This window comes from Chiloscyllium punctatum, chromosome 24 (assembly GCF_047496795.1).
Source record: "Chiloscyllium punctatum isolate Juve2018m chromosome 24, sChiPun1.3, whole genome shotgun sequence".
Lineage (NCBI taxonomy): Eukaryota > Metazoa > Chordata > Chondrichthyes > Orectolobiformes > Hemiscylliidae > Chiloscyllium > Chiloscyllium punctatum.
This window is the reverse complement of record NC_092762.1, coordinates 59,763,951-59,776,828: the sequence shown is the minus strand read 5'-3', so window position 1 is coordinate 59,776,828 and position 12,878 is coordinate 59,763,951. Positions and strand designations below refer to the sequence as shown.

At 39.8% G+C, this 12,878-nt stretch overlaps 1 protein-coding gene across 1 annotated transcript in view; it reads right to left on the bottom strand.

Annotated features, from left to right (window-relative positions):
* timm44 (translocase of inner mitochondrial membrane 44 homolog (yeast)) overlaps positions 1-12,878 on the bottom strand; it is an 82,769-nt gene that overhangs the window by 30,975 nt on the left and 38,916 nt on the right. The window contains exons 9-10 of the mRNA XM_072593942.1: positions 10,763-10,887; positions 1,290-1,340 (exon numbers count right to left, since the gene is read on the bottom strand). Coding sequence (XP_072450043.1) covers positions 1,290-1,340; positions 10,763-10,887 — 176 coding nt within the window. The remainder of the gene's footprint in view (positions 1-1,289; positions 1,341-10,762; positions 10,888-12,878) is intronic.

The window sequence follows — 12,878 nt, the reverse complement described above, 5'->3', positions numbered from 1 at the left end:
TGGCAAGCATGATTTCCCTTGAGTGAATCCATGCCGACTTGGACGACCCTTTCACCAGGTTCCAAATGTAGAGTTATTACATCCTTAATAAATTGACTTCAGCACTTTCCCAACCACCAATGTCAGGCTAACTAGCCTGTAATTCCCCATTTTCTCTCTCCTTCCTTTTGGAAAAAGTGGCTACATTAGCTACCTTCCTGTCCTTTGGAACTCTTCCAAAGAATGCCAGAAAATGACCACCAATGCATCCACTATTTCTAGGGCCACTTCCTCAACTACTCTAGGATGCAGAGCATCGGGTTTTAATCCCACCAATTTCTCCAATACCATTTCCTGACTAATAAGGATTTCCTTCAGTTCCTCCTTCATACTTGACCCTGTGTCCCCTAACATTTCACAAAGGTTACTTTAAGAGGGATTAGGAAAACTTGTTTCACATTTACCCAACAATTACCACTGTCAATTCTCATGGTTTTATCATAATGATTCTCCAGTGGATCTCAATATTGTTGTCTGCCTTTTAGATGAGATAGGTCGGGAACTCTACAGGTGCCTCTGGTAATTTTTCCCATTCTAACCTGATTTTCAGGAGGGCTTTCACAGCCAAACCTAATCCTGCCTCTATACTTTGGAACACAGGACTGAAGAGCAAGGTTCGGCCCTTTGGCTTCAAGCCTGCTCTACTTGCTTCAATGAGATCATGGCTGACTTGCTTGTGGTCTGAGCCCCACTTTCCTGTCCACCTCCAGTAGCCCTCCACTCCTTTGTCTACCAAAAGCCTGACCAACTTTGCCTTAACAATAAGGGATTCAGCTTCCACTTCTTTCTGGGAAAGAGAATTTCACAGACTAATAACCTTCAGAGAGAAAAAAATACTCATCTCAGCCCTCAAAAGGGAGGTTATTCCTAAACTCTGCTCCTGAGTTCTAGTCTCCCCACAAAAGGAACATGCTCGCAGAATCCATTTCAGCAAGTCTCCTCAGGAATTTGAATGTTTCAATAAGATTGAAATGCCAAACGGTACAGACCCAACCATACAATGTCCACATGCTCCAGCAGGAATGTCAGGATGTGATCTTGGGGTTGTAGGAACTGCTGACGGGTTTTTCCTTGTCATTTAGGTCTATTGAGCACTTCTTTTGGTCGTTCAGCAGCAAGCTGCATCCATACACAAACAGAAAACCTTCCATATGGCCTCAACAACACTGAATAAATTGATCCTGGGGAGAACATTTATTTTCTTATGCAATTTAAGAAAGGGGGAAGATTTGTTTAACTAAAATACATACTGCTTCATAACACCAATCCTTGAGAACATCTAGTTCGCCTCTCATGATAGCCTGCAAAAAAAAAACAGATTTTCAGTCAAAGCCTCTCTCCATTTGTTTCTAGAGTTTCTTAACAAGATAATCAAACAATTTAAATCCAATAACATTTCAACATTATAAGGGAATCAGTTCCTTAGTGCTGCTGCTCAAATAAGTGATTCACTTAAAGGTTGCTATGTCTGATTGACTGATTATTTAATTATGGGGAATCTGCAATGATGGTATAATTCTAAATGCACAGGAAGGACAGAACTGAAACACACTAAGCAAACTAGTTGCGAGTTACAAATAACATCAGCCATGAAAGAATAAAACAAAGTTCAGCCCATTTCAGTATCCATTTCATGTTTTAGATATTTGGTCATGGAATATAGGACACCTCAGGCTGGGCCAACATTTATAGCCCACCCTTACTGGCCCTGGGAAAGGTAGTGGTGTGCTGCCTTCTTGAGCTGATAGGACTCCAGGACTTTGACAGCAAAGGAGTAGCTATACAGTTCCAAGTCAGAACTGTGTTTGGTTTGGAGGGGAGCCTGCAGGTGATGGTGTTCCTATGTATCTGCTATCCTGTCCTTCAGGAAGTTGGAGATTGAAGGCTTGGAAGATACCAGGTGAAAGTGAGGACTGCAGATGCTGGAGATTAGAGTCAAGAGTGTGGCGCTGGAAATGCACAGCAGGTCAGGCAGCATCCGAGGAGCAGGAAAATCAACGTTTCGGGCAAAAGCCCTTCATCAGGAATCTTCCCGATGAAGGGCTTTTGCTTGAAACATCAATTTTCCTGCTCCTTGGAAGATGCTGCCTAATGAGCCTTGGCAAGTTGTTTCAGTGCATTTTTTAGATGGGACACACTTGAGGTCACTGTGCATCAGTGGTGGAGGGAGTGAATTTTGAAGGTGTTATATATGGTCATGGGGGAGTTAGGAGACAATCAAGGGGCTGCTTTAGTCTGGATACTGTCGAGTATCTTGAGTGTTGTTGAAGCTGCACTCATCCAGGTGGAGAGTAGTCCATCCCTCTCCTGACTTGTGCCTTCGGGGCGGACAGGCTTTTGGGGGTAAAATGGTGAGTTCCTTGATGCAGAATTCCTAACATCTTACTTGCTTTTGTAGCTACATAACATTACAATGACACTTATATTAAAAAATATTTTTGTACTACATTTTTCACTTACTTACTGAGTAAATATATGCACAACTTAACTTGCAAAGAATTTTACTGTATGAGGGAGGATGTGACCTAGCCAATAAATATTCCAGCATTCACTGTATCCTAGTTGCTCAAGATTTTATGTTGCATTAGGATCACCTCTTCATGGTTTTGGGCTTAACCCATTCATAGGAGAACCCTTTCATCTCAGAAATCGAATCAAATGAACCTTCTCTGAACCGCTTTTAAAAAGATAATAATTTTCAAATAGAGGCTAAAATTGTAGAATACTCGATGTAGTCTCACCAATACCTTGTACAACTGTACTAGTATTTCCCTATTCTTAGATTTAATTCTCTTTGCAATAAACAACATTCCATTTGCCTTCCTAATCACACTGTATCTGCATACTAACTTTACATGACTCCTATATCAGTACACCCTGATCCCTACATACCACTATGTTCCACAATGTCTACATTTAATTAGTACAGGCATTTCTTCTATAGTGCAATAGTTGCATTCCTCTGCGACCCTGTGCTATACAAGAATGGCGCAATACAAATAACACTTAAAATGTTGGTGATGCAATTGAACTATAGTCAACACACGCTTTAAAATTTAGTGCTTTAGAAACAGTGTCCCCTATTCATCAATGGCATTACGAATTCACATTGGCAAAATGCCAGTTGTAGCAGAACGACCCATATGCTACTTCTCAATTCTTCCCTCCAAAATAGAGAATTTCAAACTTAGCCATGTTATATGCTAAATGTTTGCCCACTCACAACCTATATCCCTTTTGCAGACGCCCTACCTCCTAATTTACTTTCTGACCTAACCTAGTATTATAGAAAAGTTTAGCAACCACACATTTGGTCGCTTTATCCAAACTGTTGATATAAATTAAGAATGGCTGAGAGTTTTGCACTGATTCCCATGATTCTCTGCTAGCAACAACTTGCCAATCCAACAAAGACCCTTTCGTCGCTATGGTCTGCTCCCCGTTAACTAACCCATCTTTTATCCATTCTAATAATCCAGCTGTCACACCATGGCTACCCAAAGTGGAATCATGAGGTGAAAGTTTGTGGTTGCAAGATCTGTGGAATTCGGACCAAGCTAAAACAGTAATACTTTCAGTCTAACATGCACTTGCTCTCAGTATTTAGGACAGGTCACAAAAATGTGAAGTACTACCCAGATCAAGTGTTTTAATACTATGCAAGAACCTCTAATGTGACACCTTATAAAATGTCTTTTAGAAAACTGAGTAAATCACAACTACCAGTTCCCCGCTATCTACTTTGGATTTACTTTGTCTAATAGATAAAAGTAAATATAGAAAATAGAAGCAGGAGTAGCCATACAGCCCTTTAAGCCTGCACCACCTTTCAATATGATCATGCAGTCTCAGTATCCAATCCTTTCCTCATCTAGCCTGTCCAATCCCATTAGGATTTTATATATTTCTATGAGACCCCTTTCCCCCTCATTCTTCTAGACTCCAGCAAATACAAGCCCCGTCGATCCAGTATTTCCTCACATGTCAGTGCTGCCATCCTGGGCAACAGTCTGGTGAACCTTTACTGGACTCCCTCAATAGCAAGGAGAAAGTGAGGACTGCAGATGCTGGAGATCAGAGCTGAAAACGTGTTACTGGAAAAGTGCAGCATGTCAGGCAGCATCCAAGGAACAGGAGAATCGACGTTTCGGGCATCAGCCCGTCTTCAGGCATTCCTGAAGAAGGGCTGATGCCCGAAACATCGATTCTCCTGTTCCTCGGATGCTGCCTGACCTGCTGCGCTTTTCCAGCAACACATTTTCATCCCTAAATAGAATATCTTTCCTCGACTGGGAGAAACAAAACTGACACAGTACTCAAGGTGTAATTCCACCAAGGCCCTTTACAACAGCAACAAGACATCCCTACTCCTATACTCAAATCCTCTCACTATGAAGGTGAGCTTCCCATTAGCTTTCCTCGCCACCTGCTTCACCTGTATCCAACTTTCAGCAACTATCCCATCATGATGCTCAGGTCTTCTTGCACCTGACCTTTTCCAAAACTAACATTAAGATAATAATATGCCATCCTGTTTTTGCGACCAAAGTGAATAACGTCACATTTATCCACATCATATTGCATTTAGCAAGTATTTGCCAGCCTGTCCACCCTACCCTGCTGCCTCCCAGCAACCTCTTCACAGCACAGACTACTACTCAGTTTAGTGTCATTTGCAAATTTGGAGATATTATGTCCAAATCGTGAACAGATGAAGTCCCAGCACTGAACTATGTGTTACTCCACTCGTCACTATCTGCCACTCTGAAAAGGACCCATTTAACCCTATTCTCTGCTTCTTGTCTACCAACCAGTTCTCTATCCACATCAACACCTTACCTTCAATACCATGAGCTGTAATGTTCCTTACTAATCTCATGTGGAACCTTACCAAAAGCCTTTTGAAAGCCCAGATACACAACAAGTGCTGATTCAGTCTTGTCCACTCTGCTTGTCACATCCTCAAAAAATTCCAGAAGGTTTCTCAAGCATGATTTCCCTTTAGTGAACCCATGACTTCCCTTCCACATGTTGGCCCTTCCAAAATTTGAAGGATGTCACAGAATTGATGCAAAAAAGACAATTCATTGAAGTTTTTCATCTTGTAGTCACTTGCACATTCATAAAAATATTAATGTAAGGAGGAATACACTTTACACTCCATAAGGCAAGAGTGTTGATAGATAGACAAGTAGGTTCTGAATGGTAGAAGCATTACTATGGAGAAAGCATCCATTAAATGACAACTGACAATCAACTACCAGTTGATTTAAACAAGGCAGATGGACTCTGATTAGTAAAGAAATTGCCTTGAGAAACGAACCAGAGAATAGGTGACACCTATTTTGAGTTGAAATAGGCACAATTGTGTGTACATGCACTTTCTGCCTACAGAGACCAGGGTCCGACACAACCAATTTAAGATGTCAGTCAAGTTTGCAGTGCAGCATACTTATACAAACTGGAAATATCATATAAAAATATATAAGGCCCTGCTCATTGCATGATTTGGAGGAGCTGGTGTTGAACTGGGGTGGGCAAAGTTAAATATCACACAACACCAGGTTATAGTCCAACAGGTTTATTTGGAAGCTCCATCAGGCAGCGCATCGAAAGCTAGTGCTTCCAAATAAACCTGTTAGACTATAACCTGGTGTTGTGTGATTTTTATCTGTGTTTTTTGCAGGCAGAATATATACATGTTCAGCCAGTTTCAGTTCAACAAAATAGGTGACTGCCATTCTCTAGTCCATTCTTCAAGGTAATGACTGGACTAATTAATCATCTTGCATAGCTTAAATTTAAACAAATCTTTACAGCTTAGTGTCAGGAATCATCTGGTGCATTCTCCATGGCAATCCCTCTACCAAACAGAGTGCATCTGCCATCATCAGCACTCCTGCTCATACAGTACAAAATGTTGAGCCCCTTTATAGAAGTATTTCTTGTACGTGCCCTGTTGAGTATAAAACAAAGATTTGGCAAAATATGTCCTTATTTTTCAGCAATACCCAAGTTCGACATTAGGAAAAAGTGAGGACTGCAGATGCTGGTGAGTCAGAGTCAAAAAGTATGGCGTTGGAAAAACACAGCAAGGTCAGGCAGCATCCGAGGAGCAGGAGAGTCAACGTTTCGGGCATGAGCCCTTTATCAGGAATTCCTGAAGGGTCGATGTCTGAAACGTCAACTTCCTGCTCCTCGATGTTGCCTGATCTGCTGTGCTTTTCCAGCCCCACACATTTCAACTCCAAGTTCTACACTACCAAACCACTAAGGAATTTTGGAAGATTATAAATAATCCAACTGTATCTGTGCCACTACTTCTTTAAGATCTTAGACTGCAGACTATTTTGTCCTGGGGCTTATTCATCTTTAGGTCTAACAGTTTTCCTCGCATAATTTTCCCCAGCAATATTGTTCTTTAAGTGTCAAGTCTTTCCATCATGAAGACAGACAAAACTGCTCAAAGCCTCCACATTTTTTTGTTTTCTATTATGAATTTCCCAGTCTCTCTGAAGAGAACCACACTAGCTTTAGTTACATTTTCATATTCAAATACATGCACAAACCTTTACTGTAAACCTGGCTCTAGAACAAACTGCTGTAAGAAACTGTCCTGAAGCACAAATTTCTCAGGGTACATTTGCCAAACTCATTTTCCCAATCTACATGTAAATTAAAGTCATCCATAATTATTGCAGTTCATTTTTGACACGAACCACTTATCTTTTTCTTGAATGCAACATCAAACTGTGCAACAACTAATGGGGCGGCCTACAAACTACTCCAAGTGACCTCGGATCTTTACTATTTTTAAAATGATTCTGCATCTTGAGCATTTAAGGTAAGGTAATCTCTCTCTGAATTGATGCTACCTTTAATTAACATGGCTCCTCAATATCTTTCCTAGCTATCAAAGTACTCTTCAATATTCAGGTTCTAGCTTTGGTCACCTTTCAACCATGTCTCTGTAATGCTAATAGGTCATACACATTTATCTCTATCTATGCTAACAATTCATCTCTTTTGTAAGAAATGCTGCATGCACTAAGATACAGGAGCTTAAATTATTGTCTGTTACCATTTTTCGATCTCTGGCCTTATCGGCTGATGCATTCTTATATTTGCATGTCTGCCTCTTCCTTTCACACACTGGCAATCATCACCCAATGGCTGTAATTTGTTTCCCTGAACTATATCACCAATTACTTGATCCCTGTCTGCTGCTTCAAAACACTGACACTTAGTCAGATATGTTTGTCTTGGATCTCACTTAGATCACTCGCTTGCTTTCAATAAGACATAGCTTAGCAGGGTGCCCCAATATGCAACAAATACATTCAAGCTTGAAGAATGTTTAGATGAATAGGGAAAAATAATATACTTAAAATGGTGCACTCTCAAAAAAAGGCAACAGGGAATCCTCAGTGTATGGCTGTATAAGTTATAAAGGAGACACCACAAGTGTATGAAACCATAAAGAGAAACATTGGTTTTGTATCCAGTCAACATAAGAAATAGAATCAGCAATAGGCCATTTGGCCCCTTGAACCGGCTAACTATTAAATAAGATGATGGCCGATCTGTTGCCATTTTAACTCCACTTGTTTGCACCCCATAATACTCAACTCTCTTGTTGATCAACCATCTTTCTCAATCAACCTTGAATATATTGAAGCCTCTACTGTGGTCTTTGAAAGAATGCCATTGCTCATCTCAGTCTTAAATAGAAAACTATTTATTTTTAAACTGTGCCCCCAGTACCAGATTCTCTCAAGTATTAGAGGGCATAGATTTAGGGTGAACGGAAAGATATAAAAGGGACCTAAGAGGCAACATTTTCACACGAGGGTGTTGCGTGTATGGAATGAGCTGCCAGAGGAAGTGGTGGAGGCTGGTACAATTGTGACATTTAAAAGGCGTCTGGATGGTTATATGAATACAAAGGGTTTAGAGGGATATGGGCCAAGTGCTGGCAAATTGGACTAGATTTCAGGTTAGGATTTCTGTTCTGCATGGATGAGTTGCATCGAAGGGTATGTTTCTGTGCTGTACATCTCTATGACTCTAAATTGAAATATTGTCTCGACATCTACCATGTCACAAACATCAGGTTTTACATGTTTCAATAATATCACCTCGCATTCTTCTAATCTCCAATCAATATTTCCTCAATCTTTCCTCAAAGACAAACTCTTCATCTCAGGATCAACCCAGTGAATCTCCTCTAAACTGTTTCTAATGCAAGTACAGAGGAATCTCAATTATCTGAAGGACATAGTGGGGGTTATTTCATTCAGTTCATCGAATTCTGGATAACCGAATGCCAGACAACATTGTTTAGCCAAGTATCAGAACCTTGCGGTCTTGCTGGATAATCCGATATTCGGATAATCAAATGCAGGATAATTGAGGTTCCTCTGTATATCCTTGTTTCTGTAAGAAACACCTAAACAGCACACAATACAACAGACTAATTCCTGTTACAACAGCGCTGATATTGTATGAGATGTTGAATAATTTAAGATTACACTTATTGGAGCTCAGAAGAATGGTGGGGGGAATTCTCTAGAAACCTAAATCATTCTAATAGAATTAGGCAGAGTAGATACAGGAAGGATGTTGCCAATGATGAGTGAGTCCAGAATCATTTAGGTAAACCATCCAGGACTGAGACAAGGAGAAATTTCTTCCTCCAGAGATTGGTGAGCCTGTGGAAGTCACTACCACAAAAAGCAATCAAGATTCAAACATTGTTTATGATTTCAAGAAAAGAGTTAAAATATAATACTTGGGCCTAAAGGGCTCAAAGGAGATTGGGGGGGGGGGGGGGGGGGCGGAAGCAAGAACAGGCTAGGATGATCAGCTGTGAGCTGTATTAAGAGGATGAATTTGGAAGTGTGTGGGAAGATGGTGGAGTCACCACACTCGCTTTATTGTATTCTCTCCTGACCTAGTGCACATAACATTCAGCCTCATCCTCAAGTTGAATGAGAAATTGAATTATGATTGCTTCTGATCCTTTACCACAAATTCATTCATTTAATCCTGTCTCATTAACAGTTCTAACAGGCTGTGCTCTGGTTCGTATGTATCATTCTAAGAAATTGTCCTGATCAGTAAGAACTCATCTTCCAGGTGACATTTACTAATTTGATTTTTTTAAAAACGTGTTGATTAAATCATACTTCGCATAGTATGTTTCCTAATGTTTCCATTATTTTCAATTTATATTCATTCTTACAACAGTGTTACTTCCTTCCTTACCCATTTCTAAACACTACCTAAACTCATTCTATACTTTAATCCTCCTATCTAAGATCATTTCACATTATTAGACTGATCTTATCCCTTTTTAGCAGAAATACCTCGCTTCTTTCCCTTCTTTCTGCCCTTCCAAAATCCATTAATTGGATGTACAACTGGATATGCTAGTACTTATTATTCATCCCTAAATGCTCAGAGGCCAGTTGAACGTCAGTCACTGCTGTGGTTCTAGAGTCACATGTAGGCCAACCTGGTTAGGAATGAAGGACATTGTTGTAAAAACTGATCTAGTTTGCTAATCAATAATTTGGAGGTGCCGGTGTTGGACTGGAGTGGACAAAGTTAAAAATCACACAGCACCAGGTTATGGTCCAACAGGTTTACCTGGAAGCACTAGCTTTCGAGGCATTGCCTCTTTATCAGGTATTTGTGGGACATGACCATATGACACAAAATTTATAGCAAAAGGGTTACAGTATTATTGAGTTATAATGATATATTAAACAACTTTACTTTAAAAAAAAACACACACCAGGTCATATTTCTTCATCTAAATTTAAGTTTTTCATCTTTTAGAATGGGCTACGGTGATTTTCATTCTTTAATATGTAAATCCCAGAATTACATTCTCAAGGTGACATCAGATTGTCTGATAATAGGTGCCACCTCAGCTCAGAAAATGCATAAAGTGCGTGAAGGTAAAGTCAACCAATATTGAGTCAATTCTATTTCTACAGAATCTTACATGGATTTATGCATCAAAACTATAGTTGCACATTCTTGGATGCATATTTGGGCTTCTCAGACAGGACTGGCAAATTTACATGACTCCAAGTAAAGTTGGAGTTAGAATGTCAAAGGTATGCAAAATCCCTTTCTGTGAAGAATACAATGTCAATACCTTCCAAAATCGATTATACATCTGTATTATTTTAAAATGTTTCCTTCCTACAATATGGTTAGGTACAGTTTCACGACATCATTCTGCATATGAGACTGCATATGAACATCAGCCATCAATCCTGAGTTTTCCTGGGTCTTGAAATATTTGTACTTTCCAGCAGGAATCAAGCTTATTCTTCCCTTCTTACTCAATGGTGTTAACATCAGGCATGAATCATAACCACTGCCATGGGTCAGGCCAGTTAACTTAGGAATCAAATCTGGAATTTTTTTAGTCCACACAGTTCAGTATCACACTGAACTTAGTCACTTAGCCACCTGATATGCTCAACCCTTGGTGTCCTAACATTTTAAAGGAAATTCAAATGTTACACAAAATCAAAAAGAAATTAAAAATATTTGGGAAAGTACACTTTCAAGCAAATGTATTTGTCAATTAAAGGAAATACCATTGTACTTCTACTTTTCATTTCACTGATCTTTTATAGCAAATTTCATTTTCCCTGAATTCTTCCCCCCACCTGAAATATAGAAATTAAATGTCGTCAGGTACCTCCAGAACATTTGGAATGATGTCCCTCTCGCATTGCTTTAAAAATGTGTCTTTATCAAAGCTTGGGTCAACCTTCAGAATTTCTGTCAGCACCTCTGACATTTCAGTCTTAGAAAACAGCCCCCCTGGGAAATGAAACATACACAATCAGCTCAGGGCCTGTGTGATCAAAAACAAGACAATGATCTTGAAACACTTCCAACAAATTAGTAAAACAAAACTGTGGCTGCAGCCTTTCCAAGGTTCATGTATTTCAGAGCAAAAGGAAAATGTCAACAGCTCTGGTCTAGAAACGACTGCAATTCAAAACATGAGAAATAATTCCACCACAACATTTGCTTTATTTGGAAACAACCTATCCTTACATACTGGGGACATAATCAATCTGTAAGATGTGTTCTGCCAAATATTAAGGACATTTTGTTGTGTCTTTTTGAGACAAACAATTAAGTGGTTAGACAGCCAATGAAACTTAGGACAAAACCTCCCAACCCACCCCTCCCCAACACAATATATTTGCATTTTCCACTCAAAATTAAAAGGTTAAGTTTTTGGTTTTTTAATTTCAGTTTAGTGTGTTTTGGGAGTTTGTTTCTTCACGGCTCTGTTTTAATCTAAATTCTCTTTGTAAATCATTGCAGGATTAAATGAGGCAGCATTAGTTACCAAACCAAGCCTGCCAGCAGATTAATCATAATAAACACCAGGGGGTTTCAATGGAAAGTGTGTGGGCTGAGACAACATCACTGTAAAGCTAGTGGGTAAAAAAAACACACACATAGAATGGCACCCCAGGGGCAGCTCTGTTTTAAAGCCTGAAAAAGGAAACCAACTGAGAAGAGAATGTTGGCCCTGTATCTGGAAGATTGAAAGCATTTGGCTGAAAGTTGCAAATAAACATTTGCATTTGTAGGCTGCTTTTCCATGATGGCTAGGCAAAAGTGAGAACAGCAGATGCTGAGATTAGAGTCGAGGATGTGGTGCTGAAAAAGCACATTGCTGATAAAGGGCTTTTGCCCGAAACAGCGATTCTCCTGCTCCTCGGATGCTGCCTGACCTGCTGTGCTTTTCCAGCACCACACACTTGACTCTGCCTTTCGGCGCAGACTTAGGGCCAGAAAAAGTGTCCTTTAGCCAAACAGTAAGTTTTCAACTTTGATGATACAATAATTAGATTATTCTGAACTGTTTGAATGTTTTAACTAATCAACACATCAAAGCATATTCACACCCCATTAACAAGTTTCTCTCTGGGGTACAATCTTCCAGGCATTACAGTATACATTTTAGACTACAATACTTATTTTCGCATCTTTTAGTAACAACCCAGATTAAAAGATTAGAAGCACATTTGTTGCTAACATAAAATGAAATGGATGGATTAATTACAAAAGAGAGGTGGATATCATCCAAAAGAATTATGGAAGCTTTAATTCACTGGCGAGCAAAATCCAAAAGATCAGGGTTCTAAGCCATTAAACAAAATTTCTGAAACAGATTTCAGGTGAGGTATTGAAAACAAGAGGACAATATGGCAACAACAGATAATCATCATGGGAGTTTTCAGGGTGTAAGATCTTAAAAATGAAAATGTCAGCTTCTTTGGTAATCAGTTGCTTAACCAATAATTATCTGAGTCGTACACAGATCAGGTGCTGCTAGGATGGCTTCCGCAGACAAGGATGGGTAGCTAAATATAAGCGTTGCAAACAGTCCATCAACCACAAGGTGAGTGATGGAATATTCGCCACTTACTTGGAAGTGCAGCAACGACACTCAAGGAGGTCAACACCATCCAGAACAAAGCAGCTCATTTGATAACCACATAACCACCATCTTTAACATGCACAGTGGCACGACTGAAGAGGTGGAGGACGAGGGTGGACTTTAGATTCCTGGATCACTGGTTCCATTTTTTGGAATGATGGGACCTGTACAAGTCAGACTCATTTCATCCGATCATAACAGGACCAACATCCATGCGGGGCAGAGGCTGGTGCTGTTTACAGAGAGAGGAAGGAGTTGAAAAACGAGCGGAAATCAAACATGGGGTGATACACAAACAAATATAGAAGGAAGTGTGTAAGAAAAGCAGAAGCAATAAGAGAAAGGCAAA